Source organism: Periplaneta americana, chromosome 4 (assembly GCF_040183065.1).
Source record: "Periplaneta americana isolate PAMFEO1 chromosome 4, P.americana_PAMFEO1_priV1, whole genome shotgun sequence".
Taxonomy (NCBI): Eukaryota; Metazoa; Arthropoda; class Insecta; order Blattodea; family Blattidae; genus Periplaneta; species Periplaneta americana.
Genome location: NC_091120.1, coordinates 173,314,417 through 173,340,912, shown reverse-complemented (window position 1 = coordinate 173,340,912; position 26,496 = coordinate 173,314,417). Strand labels below are relative to the sequence as shown.

Sequence of the window (26,496 nt, the reverse complement as noted above, 5' to 3'; positions counted from 1 at the left end):
ACTCTTTCATGAACTTAGAAGTATCAAACAGTCGTAATATTGCTAGACACGTCCTCAATGGAGCAACCAATCACAAAAAGGATAATTCCTTTCCTCAAACGCAAGTTTCGGAATACGCTGTTAGGTTTTCCGGAAAAACTAAGAGCTGTTACCTTCCTTTCTAGCTGCCGCGACAGGATTATAGTACTCCATGCCGATAGTGAACAGGGGTTTGTAAAAAAAATGGGTGACTGGTGTTGAAGTCGCGTTCAACTAAGAATTATCAAGAAAAAATGGAGAGTGACCGTTTAAAAAAATGGTTCCAAGAGCAGCTTTTACATAATATTCTACCTAATTCTGTGGTTGTTATGGATAACACAGTACAGTACATGATATATAACGAATGTTCTACAAGGATTATGAAGTTTCTTTCGAAACGTTCGGTAGTCCTTCGCCCTCCTACAAAACTGACTTAATAATGGTTTAAAAATCCGGAGAGGCAATCCTCCCTATTCGAGAAACGCATTATAGCACTACTGCTAGCAGTACTATTACACCAATGTCACTACTATTAGCCTACTATTAATACTGCCTACCACTATAGTTTGACAACTTCAAGTGAAACCCCGTAAAACACGCCAACTTCTGGAATCTCTCTCTTTCTTTCTTCTCTCTCCCTCGCTCCTCGTCATTCAGTCACCAATCACCACGTAAATATCTGAGAGGGTGTGTTGGGCATCGCGACCAATAGAAGAACCACTCTCCAGTATTACCACAATAACGGATTTTTCATTTTTGTCTCGACTGTCGGCTAGGAAGGTTCCATTATGCTAGCATTGCAGGCAACTAGTCAACCTTTTAATGCTTTTGTTAGCAGGTTTGACAAACTGTGAGTGGACCTGCAAGTACAGAGCGTTCGCCTACGGGTGGGGCCAGGAAAGCGGCCTGCCTGCGGTGTCGCTTGCTGGAATCGTCTATCCGTAAGCTTCAGCTTTCTATACTATACTCTGTGGGGTTTTAATTTTAAAAGTTTAGCAGCAGTGAAGACTGATGTTTTTGAAACACTAACTTCCTGTGAAACACGTCTTAGACATTTATTAGGAGAACGTGTAAATTATGCACTGATTTCATCAATTTTTTTTCCCGTCAATACTCTTTGTTTTCGCTTAGGAATTGTAGCATTTATCGACCCTGTTGTCCTTAATTTGTTAACAAGACGTCTAACAGTTTCTCTACCCTGAATTGGAGCATCCGAATATTTCACTTCAAATTGCCTACGCACCTCTCTACATGACTCTGTTTTCACATATGCATCATACATAAAAACTCTCTGTTCAGGCGTGAATTTTGCGTTTTGCATTGTTAACAAATTTTACACACACGCTGAATATTTAAGCAACTGTGTCAAGAAACTGCACTGTACGTGTTAAATACTGCAACATCTGGCTCACAACTGATGTCCTTGATTGTCGAGCGTGTCTCAACAACTGCGCGCACAAAGCGGCGTATCAGTACATGCCGCTTTCCTGGCCTCACCCGTAGGCGAACGCTCTGTACATAGTGCATAGTGCTCTCTCCCTTCCCCCCGTGCTTTCTCACTTGCTCCTCCCCAAGACAGCCAGCGCTCACGTAGTAACTCGATCAGGGTTTCAGTTCGATTTGTCAATCTATACTAATACCACTATTAGTCAGCTGGCGATGTTCAAATTATGAGTTGCTTTAGTTTTTAAGTCGAAATAGACTGTACGCAGTGTAAGCATTATTAATCCTAAAATACACTTGTATGGCACATACTTTCTTTAGGCCTATTTAATATCGGTGGTTTCACTTGTGTTTGTAAAGCCATCTGGAAAACAAGGCAAAGCTTTATAAAGAGAGAGCAGGAACAGCTCCGCTACTGTTACATCTAGTGACCATACACTGGGGTTTCCTCCCTAACCCCAACACCACAAAATATATGCCGTGCGGTTAAGGCAACGATGTGTGCAAGTGAAAGGTGAATATGCCCCCATCCCCGTCTTTCTAAATCCAACATAAACCAACTGGACTTTACTGTTGTTGTTAATAATAACAATAATAATACATTTTATTACTTTTCACTACTATGGTGTAAATAAATATCCAGGTCTACAATATTTTATCATTCTTGTAGCTTATCGCCGATGCCATGTGCGAAGCAAGATATGAACGGGCTATTCCATCTCAAATCGACCGAAATATAGAGAAAATTGACCTTGCAATTTTTAAATACAATGAAACTTTTTCTGTCCGTAGACAACTGTGATATAATGGTTTGTGCAAAGTTTGAGGCATCAGAACTTCATAGTGTTTAAATTAAAAATATTTAAATTTGTCGTATTTTCATAAAATTAGCAACTTTAAACTGTTGTGGCTCCGAAACCTTTTCACCCAATGATCAAAATCATGGTTTATTTTGATGCTGAGAAGTTAAAGTTTATATTGACATGTAAACAGTTTTTCTTACTTTTTATGGAAATGGAGAAATTTAGATTTTTCTTCATTAAGACCCCTTTGGCCATGAAAAAATATTTTTAAAATACATGGTTAGATTCCGCATTGAAAGTACAAATAAACTCATATTTTTTACTGGTGGTTCGTTGATAAGAAAGTATTGTAAATATCAAATAAAGAAAATAAATAATACGCGCGTGAACTAACCAGCTGACTGTGAGGCGGGAGATAGCCGAGGGAAGCAAGGCCAGTAGACATAAACACGTGATGTGTCGTCTAGCAGTCATGGCTGGGCTAGCTTTATCAGAGGTTTTCATAAACACAGGAGTAAAATGACGCCCAACACTCGCTTATCTTGAGCTCCCGACCAGTGCATGCGGGACTGCATCGTTCAAGTCTAGGCGTGTGAAAATAATCTATTTAATACCCTCGAAACTTATTGACGAGCCACTAAGCAAACAATGCCGAATCCCTCTTAATAATGCAAAGTTTTTTCTCAATTTTTTTTTTTTTTTTTACATTTTTACAAATGGCCAAAAAGCCTAAAAGCAAGTAAAATCAGATTATCTGTCTCTCTGTGTACAATAAAAATAAGGATTACTTCTTAATATAACCTACCAAATGTCAGCCTCAAAATAAGCTCTCGTTCAATGTTCTGCAGTAAATGGTTCCAGAGTTCTGAGCGCTGAAAGAGGCTTGTTTTTCTAAAATACGGTAAATTTGTCGCTCAATAATACGAAAACCGTTTGACTTTCGATAGTATATTTTTGAAAATGCACTCCTCTCAGCACCTTGTATAAGTAGGGAAAAAATTAAAGTATAAAAAATGCGAGATTTTTTACTGATCGATTTCATATGTAATAGCTCGAACGTAAGAGTACGTAAAATGCGCCATAGACAACACTCACGCAGCTGGTGTATTTCAACAAGCTTAGTCATTTTCTTGTCCCAAGCCTTCCTCAGTTTGATATCCATCAGGCATAATTATTATTGCGGCCTTCTCACTCGGTCCCCCCTCCCCCGCCTGCACTGGGTGAAGGACGGCGAGTTGCAATACCGACCGCGCAGCACGCCCTTCCAAATTACTCGAAAAACAAGACAAGTGACCATCCCATCACAAGGGTGACAAGAGGGTTGAAGGTCATAACAGTAGCATCAGTACCAGTTCCAGAAGAAGAAGTACTTTTTTTTTCTTTTATAGGTTCGTTCCAACAGCAGTCAGGAACCGTCCGTAACCATCGTGAGCATGCACAGTACAGAAAAAAGCGTTCCAACACAATTCGAACCAGTCCTGAACCGGAAACGTGTACTGCAGTCGCGCGTTCCAACAAGCTTTTGACACGGGTTCGGAATGGTCAGAAATAGTCCGTGGATTGAGGCATGTACAGATGCCTCAAACTAGGAAGCTGCCTGGAGAGGGGAAGTAGTAGAGTAGGAGGGGGCCCACCTAGGCTCCGATACCCAGGTATAGTCATATTATCTGAAAAGTTGACCTCTTGACAATGTATTCAAGATGTACCCTCCCTATGCAGCCTTCTCAACTGTTATTAGAACTGAGCTGTACCGTTCTAGTCCACAGTGCACAGTAGTAGACGGACAGTGGTAGGGAAGAAGTGCTCTATGCGCCTACGCGAACGAGACAGCTTCCTAGTTTGAGGCATCTGTACGGAAGAGTACGTAAGATGCGCATGCGCATAAGCTCATCAACGTCTCCTGAATACTGAAGAAAGACATGATCGACTGTTCACATCAGTGAGGTTAAAGATGAAAAGTGACAGTGCAGACGAATAATAAAACTAGAGATTTAATTTAAATTTTCGCCAAAAAGAAAGGGAATGGAAACTATTTGGGTATTGAAATAGTTAATTACAATTTCAACATGCAGCTTTGTTTAAGTGTATAATAAATAACGTACATACATTAATAATAAAAAAATAACTATTTTTAGATGAGAGTCCCCCACTACACGACATTGAATTAACGGAATTCTTGCCTTCCATATTTTTTGTCATCTTTTTGTAGAAAATGATCGAAATTCTATTTTCTGCAATTAGAATTAGCTGCGAAACGATAATAATTAAGCATCCCGTTCTTAGCAAAGATGATCACAGTTATAGCATCTCTGGATTTAGTACATAACGATCCGCGAAAGCGTTCCAACAGCGACCAGTCCAGTTTCAATCCCACAGCAGATGCTCAACTAGCGCATGCGCATAAGATGGTACAGGAACCGTACATGAACTGATCCATGAACCGCTTGTTGGAACGAACCTTATGTGTATCTTGTCCATTCTTCGCTTCCTTTAGGCAAGCAATGCTTCAAACCAGGTCTGTAGCTCTGTGATCTCTCGCATATATTTCTTTCTTCGCCTCATTTTTGGAGAAAGACTAAAAAATTGAATCTCTGTCGTCTTGTTAAAAAGACTCAATAAATAAAAACACATTACTGCAAATATTACATACGAGGCGGCAGGAGTAGTAGTAGTAGTAATAGTAGTAGTAGTAGTAGTAGTAGTAGTAGTAGTAGTAGTAGCAGTAGCAGTAGCAGTAGTAGCAGCATACTCGTTTTTTTGAAAGATGGGACATGACAGTTAAGCGGCCGAGCTTGGAACTACAGTGCTATGTTGCCAATATGTATTGCCACGCCGCCAGCTGATGGAAGCTAGCAATTGACGTTAAGATGGCTGACGTTAAAACATTGATTGACAATTGACACGAAGGTAAGAAAACAATACAAAAGATCGACAGAGAATCAAACAAGAAACGTACCAATGCTAACATTGTGTGCACAATAAATGTCGCCAAGAGAGCTATTAAGCACTCGCCACGTGGAACCTGTAAGTTTGACAACTCAACCGTTGTTACTATAGCAACAGACTTACCACGCTATGTGACATTCAGTTGTTTTTCCGATCGCAACGCTCCTGTCATGTCCCATCTTAAAAAAGTGTAGTAGTAGTAGTAGTAGTAGTAGTAGTAGTAGTAGTAGTAGTAGTAGTAGTAGTAGTAGCAGTAGCAGTGGTAGAATTATTGTGATGTACCGAAGTACGTATGATATAGGGGGATGCATTTAGAGAAATTTACAACTTTCCTCCTATGTAACAGATTTTCATTAAACTTTGTACAGTAGTTACAAATATTATATTTGTTTTGTTTACAAACTATGATTATGTTTGTATTAAGGAAACTACCTCTTATAGGGGTTTACATTTAGAGAAAATTAATAACTCTTCTCCTATGTAACAGACTTTCATGAAACTTTGTTCAATAGTTTCAGGTACTGTACTATATACTTGTTTCGTATACAAAGTCTGACTACTGTTGTATGAGAGAAACTATCCCTTATCATTATATATTATATAATTATATAAAATTAACAACTTTTTTCCTACATAGTAGATTTTCATGAAACTTTGTACAGCAGTTACAGGTAGTATATTTATTTTGTATACAAACTCTGGTTACGTTTGTGTAAGGGAAACTATCCCTTATAGGGGGTGCATTTAGACAAAACTAAATTTAAACAAAATTAGTAACTTTTCTCCTATATAAAAGGGACCGATTCGGCAATACATCTAACATAAAGAAGACGGTGTGATAAAGGGAAGTGACGAACGACTGATGATATCCACGCACTTACGGGGCTGCAAATAAATTCATCTACACTTCAAATTCGCTAGGTTCCGCGAAAGTTTCTCTATTGATCGAACAGAGAGTCTTTCCAGAAATATTCGGCATAAGAAATGTGATCCTAGCTTATCCTTAAAATTTTGTACGTTTATATACATTTAAAACATTACACATAAAAATTATAGAGTCGTTTATAAATGAAAAAGTCACCGAATAAATTATACGTCGTGGTTAAAGTAATAAACGAAGTGCGGAAAGTTGTAAATTTATATTATAATTCAAAATTTTTATTTATTGGCGAATTCATAAATTTTACTTTTCTATCGTAAAACTCGCACAAATTATTTATTTCAATTTATTTCACATTTATTTATTTCAAATTTTCAAATTTCAAATGCATCAGAAGATGCTATAACATGGTCAAGTACAAATTTAAATAATAATACACAACAGAACATATAATACAGAATAATACATCAGACTACAGGATATAATTACAATAGAAATAAAATAATGCAATCAATATAAAAAATACAATAATATTAACAACATTTGAGGACCAAATGAGCAGCGCTCATGTTCGGTCGCAGTTAAGATATATTATTAATAGGCCTATAAGAGGAATATAGAAAATAAGATAAAATAGGAACCAAAATTAGAATTACAGTTACAATGAAATTATATAATAAAATATATTATTAATATAAGAAAATAAAAGAAAATAGGAACTAAAATTAAAATTACAGCTACAACGAAATTATATAATATAATATTAACATAGAGAATAATAATATCGTACGTGAATAAAGTAGTGCAATTTATGAAATATTTATATTCCGAAATTATATATATATATATATATATATATATATATATATATATATATATATATATATATAGAATATAGGCTCATTAATACATACACATAGGCTATAAATTTATTTAATCAAACTGAAGACATTAACGTTTCTAATTTTCTTGTTATATGTTAATGGATTACATGTTAGAAGTTCTGGGTGTAATTTAGCTAAAGAATTATACAACCTAGGGCCAAAATTAATGCTATGCTTCAGACCAGCAGATGTGAAACATTTAGGTTCTACTAATGTTGAATTATTATTTTATCTTATGTCATGATTATGTGCCTGTAATATAAACTTATTACGATTTTTATGATAACATTTTAACAGAGTATATTTATAAATTTGTTCAATATTAAATACATCACATTCAAAATAAATTAATTTAGTTGGATAATCAAAACGTTTCTTCAAACAAATTGTAATTATTCGTTTTTGTAGTAAATTTAACGGGCTAAGATTAATTTTTGTACTTCCACCTCAAACAATAATGCCATATTGAATTTGTTTCGGAAACTAAAAATAACAGTAAAAATGACGTTAGGGATCTAAAACTATGAGGATAAATTACTCCAATTATTTATTAAACGAAATTCATAAACAATTTTTCTTAAATTTATGGAAGAAAATTTGAATTTGGGCAAGAATTTTTCACTTCCGGATCACTGCGCATTTTAATTAAAAAAACAGATAAGAAAACCACAATGTGAAAGGAACGAAGACAAGTGAAATGAAAATGCGATGAAGTGGATAAAAAAGTGAAGAGGAGAATACATAAAAAGAGAATAAGGAAAATGAATATAAAGAAGTGATGGATAAGAATGAAGACGTTTAAAAGAAGATAAAGATGGGAAGGTGGGAGGGAAGAATGAGGTTAAAGACAATAAGGAAGAAAAAGAGGACTATAAGAAGATAAAGCGTTGAAGGAGAAGAATAGAATGGTTCAAAAATAGAGTATTGTACTCGCCAAACTTAGACGACCCAAGCTCAGAGAAAGGAAGTCAAAGAAGTCACATCAACATGCTCTCGATGTTTATGTTATGCAGTTGGCCTCGTCCGATAACTGAATTGCTTTATAACAGCGTTGCCAAACATAGACGGCCCCAGCCCGAGTAGAGAGGTGTGATGACAACGTACACGTGGAGAATAGGAGTAAAGACAAGTGAAGAATAAAACGAGAGGAAAGAACAGGGCAGGGACAATAAAGAGATAGTGGGCAATAAAGAGGAGAAATACATAAATGCAGGAGGCGAATAAGTAATTCAACACAATAAGGTGAGGTAGAAAGAAATGAGACGAGAATCGAAACACAAATAGGCTAATTTTTTGGACTTCCCTCCAGAATGTTAGTGTGAACACAGTAAGCAATTATTGTCACAATGAAGTTGTTTAAACAACACAGCAAATAGTGATGTTCTGAGCATTACGTAATCGCCAGGGAATGAGCACATGCCGGTACAATTGTGTCATACTGTTTTTATCTTCATGCAAGCTTAGGAACAAGAAACTGCTAACAAAAGGGTATTACTACTTATGAATCACGTGTAATACGGTATTTTCTTTTTAAAAGTACCTTTCACTAAAAGACTTACGTCACTAGCTTAGAATAATATACTGTATGCAGCCCGCTGTTCTGCAATGAAGTTGCTGCAGCTGATAGTATTTCTTGCAGTAACACCTATCGCTAAAATGGACCTGGATCTCGTACGCAAGAGGTTTCTTCTGAGAAAAAACAGATTGCAACAACTGGGGAATGTAACGCAAAAGACAGCAAAAGTCGAAATCCGCTGGGTAAGATTGGAGCAATAGGCATACACAAATAGGGTGATAAGACGTCCTCTTTTATCCGCACATGTCAAACTTTTTAGGCCTTTGTCTGGGATTTAAAAAATGAAGAAATGTCCTCCTTTTCATAACTTGTATGCCTGGTATTTTGAAATTATCTCATCTGACACCTTTCTCAAGCAATTTGCTTGTAGATGGCAGCAGCATCGACGGAACGATCATACTTCTCTCTTTGCTCCTATTTGTTATGGTCGTTGCTTTCATTAACTGTAAAATCATTTTATATTATTAAGTTTTATCGTAAGTATGCTGTAATAAAATAGATATTGACATAATTTAATTAGGCCTAAGCAAAAATTTAAATAGACATTATCTGTCCTCTTTAATAAATTATTATAGTCCCCTTGACTTTCGTATGTACCTAACTGTAAAGTCATTATTAATAAGTTTTTTCATAATTATTTTGTAATAAAATAATATATATTTAAGTATGATATAAGGCTAAATCTCTACTGCAAATATTTAGTAGTAAAACAGATATTGACGTAATTTAAAGAACAAGCCTAAATCTAAATACATATGATCTGTCCTCTTTATTCGAACAATGTCCTCCTTTTTGAAGCTCTGTGTCCTCTTTTTTATCGATGTGAATCTGGTCACCCTATACACAAAATAAATGGCAAATTTAAAGGGAATTGATTCTTTCCCGTGGCCAAAATGACAGCGGTTACGATTAGGTGAAGTTGTTGAGTATATTTTTGTCACAGTACAGGGCTATTCAAAAAGAAAGAGCAGATATGAAATATTTATTTTAAACAAAATATAAACACTCGAACCATTTGCCGCTCACCATTGGATAAAGGAAGTTTTGAAGTTTTTTTTAAATAGTTTGGTTACACTGGATGCTCAGTCCGGAGCCTTAAGCATAGCGGGAACTGCAACGACCTGTCTGCCGCAGTTACTCGCCACATGTCCGAATTTGGGGACTGAAAATCCTTGCATAGTCAAAAATGCAAGGAACTCGCCGAAGATGAATGTTTTTAGTGTCATTTCTGTAAAGAAAATGTGTTGCTTTTTTTTTTTTTTTTTTTTTGGAAGCAAACTGTGAAATGAATATCTACGGCTTCATGTGCAGACGGTGTTTCAGAACTCGCCATATCGTTGGTTGAGGAATGTTCAGTTCTCTGCTTGCTCATGTTGTGGATTTTTTTTGGGCTCCTTTCGTAAACTGTACGAATACGCTCGACATTTTCATTGGATGTACGTGGACGTCCCGTGCTTTTCTGTTTGGAGATGCAACCATCTTCTACGAATTTTCGATGCCACTGGTAAATCTGCTTATGATGAGGCGGTTGTTTATTAAACTGACGGCGAAAAGCAAGTTGAACTTCAATAATGGACTCTAGTTTTGCTAATTGCAGCACACAAAATGCCTTTTCCTGTTGTGTTCCCATTTTACTACAATCAACAGCGCCAATGCGGCCGCGCATGACAAGCAACAGCGCCAATGCGGCCGTGATTGGAACTTCTACCCGGACTGTTCAAAATTTAAACTTTCGTCTGTCTAGGAACGTTGGAATTGTGTTTCTATCTTTTGTAGTTTGAAAGAAAGAAATATTTGAAACCTGCTCCTTCTTTTTGAATAGCCCTGTATTTTTCACCTGTAAAGTTGCAACATTGTGATATGGCCCTTTTGGCATATGACCGTCGACATGAGCGAGATTCATTTGTTTAGGCGAGGAGTTTGGACTTTTTTTTCCATTGCTGGTTGTCACAATCAAAAAATTAAGACAACGTTTCGAAGGGTGGTTCTCCCTTCGTCTTCAGGTGGAAGGAAGGAGAGAAGAGAAAGGTTTTTTCTCTTCTCTCCTTCCTTCCACCTGAAGACGAAGGGAGAACCACCCTTCGAAACGTTGTCTTAATTTTTTGATTGTGACAACCAGCAATGGAAAAAGTCCAAACTCCTCACCTAAACATTAACAATCCACCATTGCTTTCCAACCCCTCATTTAGATCGAGATTCATTTGTTATTAATGCCTAGTTATAAAATGTCTAAACAGAATAAAAACCAGTAGTAGTACAATAAAAGTACGTTGAACTCTAAAAATTCCATAAACCGAATGCCTGCAGAATAAATCATTAATCTAGAAATAACGCGACTTCCTTACTCGGTTTCTATGGCAACCACTCACCTCGACATATCTTGTAGTAGCAACAGCAGCAGAGTAATTTGTAAGAATTACGAAAGATCTGACGTGCGAGATAAGGTCTTTCCGGGGATCTATCACACTCCGTGAGTCAGGTTTGTTTTGAGTCAGCTCGTTAGAATCTGCGCGGTAATCAGGTGGAGCTAATTGAACAGGCTCCTCTCTGGGAGTTACTTTCAGGCACAGCGATAAATTCTGATTCTGTTCCGATTTAGTGCGGGGTCTGTCTGGTATTATACAATTCCATAACCAAATATTCAGGTAATAGCTCTAAGTCCAGGGGTTTCCGTGGTTACTTTCACCCCAGGGATCCCACGGAGTTTGTGTCTAGGAGAAGGGTGTATGGTACGGTAGTTTCCCGTAGTTACTGCTGAAATAATTATTGCTATTAATTATTAGGGTTGACGGTTTCCGACCCCAAACCTTGCTTTTAGGTTAGACTTAGGCCCAATTGTATAAAACTCCGTGACTAAAGATCAACTTTGATCGAAGATCGGAAAGTGAACCGAGTTCAGACACTTCTTCTATTGTATAAAACTTTTCTGCGATCAAATTACCTTGGTTCAAATGCAATCTAAGTTCACGTGAAAAGGATTTGGCAACATCGCATAAACAGGCGAAGTATGTGATGCGCGGGCCGTGTTGTACAGGTTTGTTCAGTGTCGCCAATTTAGCGACTTTAACTCGTTTTCAACGACAATTTCTTTTAACTTTTATATTGCTTAAATAGGGATTTAGCGACCTTTTTAGCACCCCACAGTGACAAAATTTAATATTTCTTTGTTGATAATGAGAAATCTAGCGACTTTCCAACTACTTTTTGGCGACTTTCCGTACACTCTGTTGGAGACACTGGTTTGTTTTGTGCATTGTAAATAATGGCCGACAATTAGAAGAAGATTGACCGTTCTCCAAATTGTTATCATGTTATGGTGTTTGATACTGCTTAACATAATAAAGCTTTATAAAACGACAATTTTCGTTTAGTAATACAGTTAATTGAAAATGTATGAATGTACCTATCATATCCACTAATAATTAACGGTTGTTATAAACATAATATAATTATAGGTTATGTTATTTGATACTGCTGAACACGATAAAGCCTTGTGAAATATAAGAATGTTTGTGGATAAAGGCAAGAAATTGAAAATATATATGTACCTGCCATATCTATTAATATTAATAATAATGGTTATTCTATTTGCACAATCTGTCACTCGTATATTTCAAACAGAAAAGAAATAACTGAACTTGGATCATCTAACTTAATCGGAGAAATTTCTTCAGTCAAAGTTGACTTCAGTTTAAGACAAACTGATCTCAGATTACATTTTATACAACACAAAATTCCAAATTCAGCTAGAACAAGGATCAATTTAACCTCTGATCTAATATTAAATGGTTTATACAATCCGCCCTCAACCGGTTATGTTGTTCTTACAACACGGCAGTGGTTATGGAATGAGTTGAGATTTTTATTCTCTCTTAGACCACATGGTTGCATTGCCTGACGATTATAAGACGTTCTCCTTTCGCTATGAGATTGCATTAACTCAGACTGTATTTACGTGCAATGGAATTTAACTCATAGAGCGTTGTAAGTTTTCGTAGCATCATATGGACATGGACGGATATTTACCGCAACGAAGGCGTTAACTAAATAGACTCGCTAGTTGGATAGTGAATTGAAGGTCATTCTTCAATAAAGGTGGCGATAACTATACACAGGTGTAAATACACACGCTATGTTTTATATTCAATTGATTGCAAAGATTTATTAAGTATTAGTAATTAGCTAAAGGGGAAAATTGTAACTTAATACCACATTCACGAGTATTCCCCCTGGAATATGCATTTATATGCATTATCAAACACCGGTCAAATTATCACAATTAAATCGAGAAAAATTCGTTCCGGCACCGGGAATCGAACCCGGGACCTCTCAGCTCTGCGCGCTGAGGGCTCTTTCCAACTGAGCTATGCCGGGAGACGATCCACGATGCCGGTCGAACTCCTCTCATTGTACTGTTTTACGGTGTACTACCTGCATTTAAACCTATTTAAGTCAATATGCAGGAGCGCATATTTAAATGACTTTTGTGGCCATATTCAACAACAGTTTGTGATAACTGTAAACATTTTAATACATTAAATATTCATTATATGAGGTCTCGCCATCCTCATTGAATATTAACACGACTACTATGAAGTAGTCAATGTGTATTATCACCATTAAATCGAGAAGAATTCGTTCCGGCACCGGGAATCGAACCCGGGACCTCTCAGCTCTGCGCGCTGAGGGCTCTTTCCAACTGAGCTATGCCGGGACACGATCCACGGTGCCGGTCGAATATTTAATGTACCGGTCAAATTGTTTGTGAAGGTCCTACTTACAAAATGTATAATTTCCGCATACTTTTAAATGTATAAAAAAGAACATGAATTCCACATACAAAATCCGGGCTCTAATAGTCACTACTCACAGTCAAGAAGGTCACATTTCTTCCGCTCGTCTCCTCCCGCGTAACCAATATCATTTCTTCGGCATTATTAATGCTGAGAATGTGTATTTCCTCCAAAATCTTGTAATCGATATTTGTGACGTCACATATTAATGGAATAAGAAAATAAACATTATTCGTGAATTGTGGAAATAAGACAATAGACTGCAATAACTGCAAAAAAGCGTAATTAATTTATTTATTTGTCTGACCCAATATTTTGGGTTTGTCCTGCGACACAGAATAGCTCACAATAAAATTTAAAATGAAAAATTATATAGACAGGTTTCAAACAAAAGAGATCAAGACATAAGAAAAAAAATAGAACCTAGTACAATTTTAATTGAGTGAACACCATAAAGATGCTGGCGAAATATCGCTACAGAAAATTTTATTATGGTGGTGACGATGGCATCTTGAAGATCTCTCTTCAGCTTATATTTTTCCCTCCACTTTACGAAGGCTTTCGGAATGGTGCCTCTCGCTCCGAAGAAGAGACCGGTAACTGTGATTTTTCAATGTTGTATTTCGCTGACAGGTACTGAATCGTGGGCTCGTAGATTTTCATTTTCTCTTCGTTCACTTCAGATGGTCGAGTGGCTGAGATTTCGAATCTGATCGTAGGGTCAATTATTTCGGCTGTATGTTTATTCCTATTTATAGCTATGATATAGATCCTACGATTGCTCCCACCATCAGCAATGCATGAACTTCCTCGTGAACGTCTAGATTTTTTGATCGAAATGCATCTGCGATCATAGAACGTATGATGTTGTGACGTTTGATCAAAGAGCGTCTTAGGCCAGAAAAACAGAATTACATTACGAATTAAAACGATCCAGATTGTGTCTGTACGAAACACGTCAGCCACGACAAAATTACATTAGACATATCTATTTAAAAATCGTTAATTCCAAGAACGACAAGGACTTCTGTTATGTATACACCAGATACGTGAGCGGCAGCATATCACAACGTGGCATAATCGCAGGGCGTCATTCTTGTGTAATACAAATAACGATTCCTCGCTGACTAGAGATACGGCCTTGCAGATATCGACAAAACCTTATCTTGCATCACACAGACCAGGACCCTGCCCCCTGTTCGCTATCTCAAGCTTGTTTTGCGATAAAACTGTCCACCTTCACAAGTGCCCATCACACTTATTCAAAATGAATAGAAAACACATATGCACAACTGTTATCAAAGCTAATGAAGGGGATGAATTGCACGCATTTTCGAAAAACGCGAATAATCCAAGGGAAAGGCGACAATCTTCCTTTATTCTCGTCGAAAATTTTCCTTTCTCGTCAGAAACTACACAGGTGACGGTAACTCTAGTTGTTTTTTGGCTGAAGCATCTAATTTTTACGCCAATTTCCAGGCATTCATGGTGGCAAGTGTTTAAAAGAACAGTTGTGTATGAATGCCCAGGAGAAACATACCTCAAGTGACATTTAGTAAGACTATTTCACGAATATAATAACAAATATATAACCAAATATGGATAATACTGCATATTACGTACTCTAACGTTTAGTAGCGTTTGGGGTCGTCAGAGTGCGGCTCCTTATGTGAGAGTTCAGGCGTAATCACAAAGTGAAACAGACACCGAGTGGCGGTGAGTCACGCCACTCAGTTAAAGGCTGGTCCACAATAAACCGGGAACCTGAACCAGAACCAGAACGGAAAGCGGAGGACGTCAACGTGAAGATTTTTTATTCTCAATAAACAGAGAATGGAAACGACTATGCATATCAATATGCATGTCGATGACCATGTGTAAAGTCGATATTACGCATTCTGATGTTATTTTTGTATAATTGACCAATGGCGTTCACTCAGGAGTACAAGCCAGCCAATATGAACACAGGTTAGCCTCAAAATTTATGGCACAGAATATTTAAGAATTCAAGTCTGGTCACATATACAGGTAGTAGATATTGAAAGTAATTCTACTGAATTTCTGGGTTAGTTACAAGCAATGGATGAAGAAATTATTCACGATCTCCTTGCTACAATTATACACGACGACCAAGTAGCTGTTTGATGACAACTAAGTGAATCTAGTAGGCTGTGATCGGAAACGAGAACGGCAAAGTTAAAAGTTTGTCAACCTTCACATTCCCGTTCCCGGGGTCCGACAAGGTTCTCATTAGTTGTGAATGCTCACATTTAAATACATATTTTATTTTAACAATATTTCCGTTCTAGTAGTTTTCGTTCCCGATTTATTGTGAATCAGCCTTAATATATGATGAAACGATTTGTGTATCATGTGGTTTGAATGCACACAAAATAATAGAGATTATTATTTCTGAAGGCACTAAAATGCTGCAAGATCTCGAGCAGAAATATCAAGATCTTTCTTCGAACAAATAACAGACACTGAATGCCAGCAATCATTCTCTCAGTAGGGTTCTGCTACTTCACACAGTTTACGAATCACTATATTTTATGCAAGAGATTTTTTTAAGACACAGTTATCAGTACTGTGTTGTAGCCCCTCATAGCCCTGAATTCACTCCGCGTAAATTTTAGTTGTGTGGTAACTTGAAACACAAAATTTATAAGAATAACATATGGAATTAAAATAAATTGCAATCTACAAATGCCTTTAATCACACCTCGAAAAGAGCATTAACGGGAAATTTTTATGCAATGTCGACAAAGCGTTGCTGCTGCGGAATTATTTTAAATTCTTGTACACAGGTTAGTGCTCATTATTATCAGTTTTAAATATCAATTTATTCTTTCAATAACAAAACAACTACAATGCGCGCTAATATTAGCGACGACATTACTTCCTTCTCTCGGTTGCAACGCGAGGTATAACACAGACAGAACGGAATCTGACGACCCCGAAAGTTACCTGTCTACGAGTGTGTCATAATATATATTTTTCAGTAGGTTATTTTACGACGCTTTATCAACATCTTAGGTTATTTAGCATCTGAATGAGATGAAGGTGATAATGCCACTGAAATGAGTCCGGCGTCCAGCACCGATAGTTGCTCAGCATTTGCTCATATTGGGTTGAGGGAAAACCCCGGGAAAAATCTCAACCAGATAACTTGCCCCGACCGGGAATCGATCCCTGATTACCTGGTTACGCGCTAACCGTTACTCCACAGGTGTAGACTATATATATGTCTGTATGCAAATGGTTATCCCCTTCTGATACCAAGTAAACTCTGAGTTGAGGCATGTCTAACCCTTTTTGACAAATGCCACTGCCGTTAAGGCGATTGTTTAACGGGCCATATGGTCGTTAGCCACAACCATAAACTCTCATTTGGAAGTGTTATCTACACTAGTGGTTAATTTGTCTATACAGAGCCTGTTGCGATAAGCTTAAGTTAGCAACTGCGCTTTCTTGTTATCAGCAAAACTTTCAAGGCATTCTTTAAACAAACAAGCAGTCCGAAAATAATTTAGACTTCTTTGCAATCATTTTACAAAATTCGACCTCAAATTTATCACAAATATGAAACAGCATCACGAAGGAATCTCTGTGCTCTAGTACGGAACAGAGGATAGATTAAATATGCCTAAGATATACAGTAAACTATATAATAGATTTATTTGTACCTGGAAGACAGAACATCGCTAGGTAGAGGGATAAGGCAAACTGGAAATTCCAATGAAAAAGTCTTTTGTGCGAGATCGTGCGTATTTGCTTGTTTTCCGCACAGAACCAATACGCGGTAAGTGTGAAATACCACATTCAGTATTCCCAACGTAACACACATAACAATTTTCCTCTTCTTACCGCTTAAGCGCGACATTCATTTTACTGCTTTAGGCTTTTAACATATTTTTAGAGACGTTTAACATGGTAATAATTATAAATTGGAAACTTACCACTGCAATTTCACCTAAATTTCAATGTTAATTATTGTTTTTAAATATTTGCAAAAATTAAGTAAAGTCTACTACTCCACGAAACTTATTGCATTCCTGATACAAGTAACATTAAGGAAGCCGTGAAAAAGTCAACAAGATTCCAGATGCCGATGTTATTACTGCAATATTTTATATAAATAATATTGTTAAAATATTAAAATGAAAAATAAATCATTACATAACCTTACCGTTTGTTTTAAGTTCGCATTTATAGACTGGGGGAAAAAAAAAGACAGACGTATATCACGGCCTGCTGGAGTATAGTAAACACTGAAAACATTTTATAGCAACAATGTTGAAGAAAGATATTTTGGTTTTCCGAAGTTGCCGTCATTAAACAGAAACCAACATGGAGATTTCATTGCAACTAATTAGAAATTCGTCTTTCAGGTATGTAATAAACGATCTTCGCACAAAATAATGTACGATACACGAGCGGTATGTTTGTTTTCATGTTCTCGGAAATTAAAAAAGCTCAACTACGTTTCGCTTTTTCAATCTTTTCCTCGACCATGAAGACGTCAACATACCGCTCTTGTAACGTATATTACTATTTCAGAAATATTTGTTTGTTATTAGTTGAAGACATAGATAAGGCTCTAAATTCTGACTTAGAAATGTCACAGTTGTTTTGATACTGGAAAAATGAAGGACATTAACACATCTGTAACATCCGTGGCAAACTGTGTGTGCCATCCGTGGCATGAAAGAAACAGCTATAAAATATTTACCGATTATATTTTTGTGAACTGATTGGATGCCATGAGATCTACATAGCTTTCATCTGGACACTACGAGCATGAATCTCTTTTTTGCTTGAAGCAGAGACCTGTGTTTTACATTTTTTGTTAATAAGGATGTTATGTTTTATTTAACGACGCTCGCAACTGCAGAGGTTATATCAGCGTCGCCGGATGTGCCGGAATTTTGTCCCGCAGGAGTTCTTTTACATGCCAGTAAATCTACTGACACGAGCCTGTGGCAGTTAAGCACACTTAAATGCCATCGACCTGGCCCGGGATCGAACCCGCAACCTTGTTAATAAGGTGTGAAGTGAGTTCACAAATCTAGTAACATCCATGACGGAATCTTTTCTTTATTTTGTGCAATAATAATAAATTTTATTCAAACAACTTTCTTTTATAAAATGATACTGATCTTCTAAACTGATTCTAATAACAAAAGTTGACAAAAGTCATATACAGAGTTTGAAAATAGTAAAAATATAATATTCGTGACACCTGGAATGGCTGATTAGTGGTTAGTTGTGATTTGAAGACATGTGATTTTGTCGCTGTGACAGTTCGTCGCTGGTTCCAACTGTGACTGTAGTTCTAAAATTACAGCACCGAGAAATCGTAATCTCTGTTCGATATGTTACTCATACCGATGGTGACTGATGGAAGTACTGTATATGTAACAGCTCCAGAGTCCAGACAACTGGAAGTCAGAAGATTAACTTAAGGGACAACATAACTGAGATCTAAAAAAAAATCCTCACACTCAAAAGGTTAACGAAGGTAATTCTTTGATACTCAAGCTACAATGCACTCGCTATATTCTTTCGCGAATGATTCACCTAATCATCACGATAACACAGCTCAGAGCGTGTTTTACTGTACTCGCCGCGCTGAGTATTGTTGATATAAGACATGGCACCAGTATATCAATTCGGAGAAGGGCGATAAACATAAATGTATGTTGGCTCGTAGTGAGATACATTCACAATCGCCAAGAATTATCCGAGCAAAAAAAAAATCACAGTGACAAAATCGCTATTATCTGTCACAGCGATTTTTCCGAAGCTGTCACAGTTCGGAGCTATGACGACAAAATGCTCACACACCCCACCTCTATAAGGCATTCCATGTTGTCGGAATAATTGTATCTGTTTTCTTTCGTCATAGTCGAGTTCAATTTAGTCTTTTAAACAAACATTTTCCAGTAACGCTTTTCTAAAATTCTGAATGATTTCCATGATTAGTGATACCTTAATCACAGCACAGACACTACCACAGCGTCTACCGGTAACAGACAGATGACTATAATGTAACTGCAATTTCTGATGATTAACCAACTATTCATGGAGCCAGCCACTATCAATTCAAACAACCTTTAATTTATCTTTCTTGAATAATTCAAGAGAAGCGCAAAACGGAGTAAACGAAGTGTTGTAAAGATGTATTTCATGGCAATATTTTCTCTACCACTGACTTCGCAAAAGAAGATAAAAAATGTGCGAACCATTAAAAACATCTAAAAAAAAAAACCTTGATCATCGACAACAGTTCTTACCTTTGAACACTGCCTAGAAACTACTGGATTCAGTGGGAAACCATCGAAGTTGGCAACAGTGCACAAGTTGCGTATAACCCGAGATCACCACATAACAAATTGATCAGTCTTATGGACTTTGAAGGCAACAACTTTTATCAATTTCACTACGCTGCCATCTAGCGACTGCAGAAAAAAGAAGTCACGTTATAACTCTCAATTGAACTGCATGTAGAAACTATACTTCCATCTAGCGGTCGTTAACAATCGACAGTGGCGATCCTGGTGGTTGTTCTCTTCCACATATTACTGTTTTTAACATGGGGATGGCCAATCTGTTATATGTGAACAGGGGTATAACTTATAATCCCTAAATATGGTTATATTTTAATCTCCTAAATGAAATTTCCCAAAGTCGAAACCTAACTAAACCGCTTCCTCGCACCCGAAAATAATATATTCAACCCATTTAATCAAAATCCTTAAGCCCATTTTCAAGACAAAATTTACAAACAATATACAAGAGTTGCTCGTTTAATAGTACACACTGGATTTATTGTTGTGAAAGAAATGTGATGATGACGTAATGGAACCCATAACTCGTACTCTATTTTATGAACAGAACTCACCTCTTTAAGCACCGCATCCTGTTTCTTCGTGGAAAGATTAAGGTACCGCTCCTGACTCATGCAAAACTTCGCCGTCTGTTTCTCGAACTTCTTCTTGCCTTCCTGCGGGAAAATAATACAATAAGCGTTAATGCCAGTCCAACCAATTTCTTATTCAAATTAGTACAAAAAATTTCACTTCCTTGAGTGGATGCACACAAAAACAGTCGCTGCAGTTCCGGGATCTCTGCATGCTCGTGTCAAGCGACGTTCAACTGTCCGCACAGTTGTATCCACGCAACTGTAAAACTCGCTTTATCATGACTGCTAACACGAAGCCATATTACACAGCTTGTCTGACTGTGAGTTAACTATTTTATGCCGTCTCCAGCTTATTCTCTCAGAGAGTACCAATACCAAAATACGCGTCAGTAGCAGTGCCGGATTTAGGCCTAGGCAACCAAGGCGGCAATTTCCAGGGCAGAGGGCGGTATTTTCTCTCTCTCTTCATTTTTTTTACAGTGAAATTTGTTTTTAAAACACTTGTTGGTTAATCTTTTATGAAGTTCGTTCTTGAACACCTTGTCGAAGTCGATTATTATTTTGTTATCGTATTGTCATGGTCGTGGCGAGAGTAAAAGGAAAGTGTGCAGCTGCATAGTTATATTGTAATTCCGGGTATCACGTTATTATACTCATAGTATACAGCTTAAATTTGACTGCACGTATAAACAAGAATGCATTGTTGAAAATCAAATTGAATGTGTGTTTATTATATTATCGCTATGAATTATAACCAGAACTCTCAGTTCTCGTCAACATTATTATTTAATCACTTTCCAGCATGTGCATAATATAATTCGATATGAAAGGTTTATTCCACAAAGAGTTGCGGATGCTATCCATAGACATTTCGCTAGCACGCGCTACGAGCGTGCTAAACTAACCCCGGCTATCGGCAATTACTTGTACAGGATTCATGTATCATATGAAGAGTTCGCGGGAAAAACGATGAATGTCACATTTCTGTTAAGGATTAGGTAATTATCGGAGTCTATAACTGCAAGATGTAGTGCTGTTTCTATAGAAAATAAAGGAAAGGATTACTGTATTCGCGGTGATAATTCTCCTTTTTACCCATTTTTCATAAGAACAACATTAAATTTCGTAGTGATCAATTGAATTAGATAATGACATCAACCTTAACAAAACTGTGACATTCATCGTTTTTTTCCCGCGAACTCTTCATATCACATCATATCGCTAACACTGGTTTATGAATACGAAAAACGTTACTTCGCTGATCATCCACCGGAAGTCCGCGCTAAGAATGTCTATGAATACTTCCTCGAAGTAAGAAATACTCGTAATAATTATACACCAACAAAACCAATGCTTAAAAATTATTAACCACAGCCTGCCTTTCACAAAAGAATTTTGTTTCAACAATGAATAAGTTTGAATATATTTCTTTGCATCGAGTCTGATGTGCTTCGTCAGATCGACTTTGATGACATCATCAATGCTTTCTCTGTGAAAAAAGTGCGAAAAAAAATCTTTATAATTCACAAGTAAGATGCATGTATGCAAATCAGGCTTTCAAGTATAACTCCCTGTAAAGTTGATTTGAATAATTTCGAAGGAAAAATTGTTCCGGAGCCTGGTATCGAACCCGGGACCTTTGGTTAAACATACCAACGCTCTACCAACTGAGCTACCCAGGAACTCTACCAGACACCAATCCAATTTTTCCTTCTGTATCCACAGACCTCAAAGTGGGCTGATGACCGTCAAGCAACCAACATTGAGTGCACACTAACTCTGTGTGACTTAAATTGTGGTTTTCTGTTAACGAACAGTGACGTGTATTATGCAAATCAGGCTTTCAGGTATAACTCCCTGTAAAGTTGATTTGAATAATTTCGAAGGAAAAATTGTTCCGGGGCCACAATAGCAAGATCAATAGAATCAATACACCACATAGAGGAAAAAATTTACACACTAAGAAGAAACAAATTTACGTTGAAAGACAAATTTCTGATTAATAGGAAGAAAAAAATGGATCGATTCAGATTTATAAAAAAATGCATGTAATAGCTTGCCAAAGTACAGTACAGTATTAGTGTTGAATAAGTGTTTGATAATCGACAGGCATGAAGTACAGTATTAGTGTTGAACAAGTGTTTCATAATCGGCACGCATAATCAACTGAAGTGTTAGTACAGTCTGTGCAATAAATATCAGCTCATAGCTTCAGTGCAGTTTGTATCTTCTACTCCTCGGTCATCCAGTGCAGTTTACATGGTAAGTGATTAACAGTCCGGTTTCTCTGCGGTGTAGTTTACTGTTTTCCAGTGCAATTTACAATCCCTCGGCTAAGTTGGCAACACTGGTGGCGGGTGTTATTTGAGAAGTATAGCAATTATTACGTCACAAGTCGAAACTAATTATTCCCCGACAGCATGGCTCACAATAGGATGCTTCGTAATAGACTATTAGCGTCTTGTAAACAGCGAGTCATAAAAGAAACGTAAACACGAACTGTTGTCTGCACCACGCCAGCGCAGCAGTATTTCCTTATTAAGAACGCATTACGTGCAAGCAATGAAGCGCGACCCTAACAAGGACCGCGGAAGTCGTCGATATGCATGCCGTGAAATACTTCAACTTCGAGAACAATAGAACGTGATTGAGTGTCTGCCTGGCAAAGAAGGGTCGAGGTTTCTACATCTAACTGAAGTTATCAGCAAGCACATGTATGTCCTCTTCAATTTCTTATTGTTCCTACTGCCGTAACCATTATTATTATTATTATTATTATTATTATTATTATTATTATTATTATTAGGAACATTGAATCTAGTCGCTTGAGATGGGCAGGGCATGTACTATACTCCAACCACGAGAAAGTCTTTCCGAAATGAAACGCAGCGGGGTAATGCTGTGAATGAATGTTCATGTCATAAGGTCACACACGTGGGTACTCGTATCTCTATTGGCTAGCTCTCACAGCACAAACCATAACATTGATAACACATATTTATACTACCCTAGTTACAAAATTAGATCACTGTTCATCTCCTGGTTTTTTAATTCCTCCATACAGGAAATACATATGCAGGAGAGCGCATGGTTTTTAAACTGACGTTATAACGGTAATATTATCTATCTACTTCGCACCAATAGATGACGCAATAGTAAGCACATTCCTTTCACGGTTAATCTCCTGGTTGGAGAACAGTAGCACAATAGCTCCAAGCAATTACATAATGGTTATTGATAAAAATAGTTGCCTTCAAAGTTCATTAGGGTGATCAATCTATTATAATGATATCAAGGGTTTAAATGGTATAAATTAATGCTTTCTATAAATACGTGAAGTAGCCTATGTACCCTGGCTGTACATAATAATTTATGTAACAATAATGACAAAATGTCACAACAGAACAGAACAGGTATCGACAGAGGTCATAAGGTTTTCATTTGTGAGCTCGTCTAAAATTCTGCACAGTACACACTTTGAAACATTTTCTTTCTTATTGACAGTGAGTATTAAATAATCTGTCAAACGAATTACAGTAAAACCTCGTTAAGCCGGACTTCGCTTAATCCGGACAGGCAAAAAACCTATGTTTGGAAAAAGTAAAGAACTTTATTTTAAGACCTACCTTCATACATTAGAACTATGGAATTACAATAATATTACAATATTACACCCATAGTACCAAAAATAAAGATAATCCATCAAGTATGCATCAAAGTAACTATACAAACAAATATTATTATCGATTACACATTTTACTGTACTATATAGTATATTTAGGCCTATGCTCTTTAAATACACCATAATAAACGTGTTTTGTTGCTATAAACAGAGTTTTAATGCACTTTCTAGTGTTCTTTTAGGTTATTTCAGTTAATCCGGACTTTCGTTAAACCGGTCAACTTATTCCCCCCAAATTAGTCTGGATTAACGAGGTTTTATTGTATAACGAACAAATAAAAACAAGTTTTGTTACTGTTTCATGACTGTATGAGTGATTAAATAATTATTAAGTCCCTTTGCAGAATCTATTTTAAACCGTATAGTAAACATTCTATTAAGATATTTTTATCTTATCTTGTTAAGAACCCCGGTATAATGCCCCTTACTTCTAATAATATTGTCTCATCAGTCATCACTTCATCCTCACGCGGCTCTACTTGTCTTGTGGTTTTCCAGGGCTGGACCCGAGACCTTCCGTACAGGCATGCTTTACTCATTGTGTGTCGCCCATTGTGCGATGATTGTTCACGTTCGACAGATGGTCTGGGTGACATTCGGGAATCCGACGCTGACATACGGACCATCCTGCTTCAGACCCTGATAGAGTCTGGTCCATCCGCAGACAAGTATCTTTGCTATTTGGATCAGAAACCCGCACTACTCGAAGACTTCATCCTAACCTATTTTTACATTTTGCAGATGATAGATGAAATGAGGGGGGAGTTGGAGAATGGTAGTGAAATGATAGAGGGAAACGGGAGTACCCGTGAAAACCCTCTGCAACGTTTCTTTCATCCACCACAAATTCCATCACGACCTGTCCGGGGAACGAAACTGGGCCGCCTGGATGGAAGACCAGCACGCTAGCATTTGAGCTACAAACGCGGCTAAGGACGTAAAGATGTACACTTAACCCTTAACTACTATTGTCCTTTTTTGGAACACAAGTACTATCATCGGGTCAAATTTGACCCGAAAACATTTTTCTATATATTGCGGGACAGAGGAAAGTTTTGAACATTCTGTTAAAGCACACAGTTATTTTGAAGGTTTTAAAGACCGAATTCATAACATTTATTGAAATTATTCAATTTACCTTCTCTATTAAATCATGTTTTAAATGTTAGTCAAATTTTCATCATACATTTTCAATGATTTGTAAATACATAGAAAACATGTATAATTAATAATTTAATCACTATTCATATGCATTATTACTGTTATTGAAGCATTAAACAACAAAGCTGTTAAGGAAATTGGTGAAAATATGATTTTTTTTAAACAAAATTGCAAGCAACTAATATACTAGTATAACGAAAACTGTGAATGAAAAAGAAAGAAAATCAAAATTATTATCTTCATTATTTGGCCATTAAACATCAAATATGAAATATTCCTACGATAAAAAATCACTGAATACATGAAAGATCATCTAAAAGTCTTGTGAATAATCCATGACCAGTGCCACCAGGTATCAACAATATTCATCTTCAGTGACACTTTCACTCATCACTGTCAGTGCTATGTATCTCTTCACTGCAAGGATTACAGATGATCTTAACGGTGCAATGCTGCTTGCAAACAGTGCTATTGCATTCACTGCAGACCGTGGAATGCTTGTTGTCAACAGAAGATGGGCAAACATAACAGCGTCTCCTTTTCGTAGGTGGCTCCTCTCTTCTCTCAGGTTTATCCTTCTCTCCAACAATTTTCTTCATGGTTGCTCGTAATGTTCTAGGAAGTCTAGATTCAAGCATCCTTCGTTGAATATGTGGGCTAACTAAAGCTTTCCCTAACTTTATACCGAAATCCCTACGACTTACATTTGCATGTAGGTCTTTCGATGTGAAAAGCACATGAGCATTGACAGAAGCAATGTCCATTAATGCCATGAAAATTGCAAGTGGCCATCTTCTCTTTCTTCTCTGAACAGAGTAGTTTGCACACTTTTGGTCCAATGAATCTACCCCTCCTTTAGTTCTGTTGTAATCTTCAATAATTTCTGGCTTTCCATTTTCGGCAATGCTACTGTCGTGATGCATTGAAGAAATAAGACAAACAAATTTTCCTTTTTTCGGTACATAGCTTACTAAAGTTTTATCCTTAGTAAACACAAACTTCTTAGTTCCTCCTGCATCCTTTTTCGTTGGGATAATGTATTCTGGTATCTCCCGCTTGTTCTTCCTTACGGTTCCTATGTACGTCAGTCCAACTTTCAATAGTTCGTCGACTAGCTCAACAGAACTAAACCAGTTGTCACCAGTTATGTTTCTGTTTGAGTGTGCGTATGGCATGACTAATGAGAGTACATTCTGTGTTGGAATACTCAACTTTCTTGGATTTCGAAAATTCCATTTCCCACTGTATACGAAAGCATTTAACAGGTAGTGCCTTTTAGAATCACACAAACACATAATCTTCAAACCATATTTCTGTGGCTTGCTCTTTATGTACATACGAAACAGACACCGTCCACGAAATCCAACCAACATTTCATCAACAGT

At 37.0% G+C, this 26,496-nt stretch overlaps 1 protein-coding gene across 4 annotated transcripts in view; it reads right to left on the bottom strand.

The window, feature by feature from the left end:
- Graf (GTPase regulator associated with FAK) overlaps window positions 1–26,496 on the bottom strand; it is a 432,476-nt gene that overhangs the window by 133,658 nt on the left and 272,322 nt on the right. For all 4 annotated transcript variants that reach the window (XM_069824366.1, XM_069824368.1, XM_069824367.1 and 1 more), the window contains exon 4: window positions 20,248–20,349. In XM_069824366.1, the coding sequence (XP_069680467.1) occupies window positions 20,248–20,349 (102 nt within the window). The remainder of the gene's footprint in view (window positions 1–20,247; window positions 20,350–26,496) is intronic.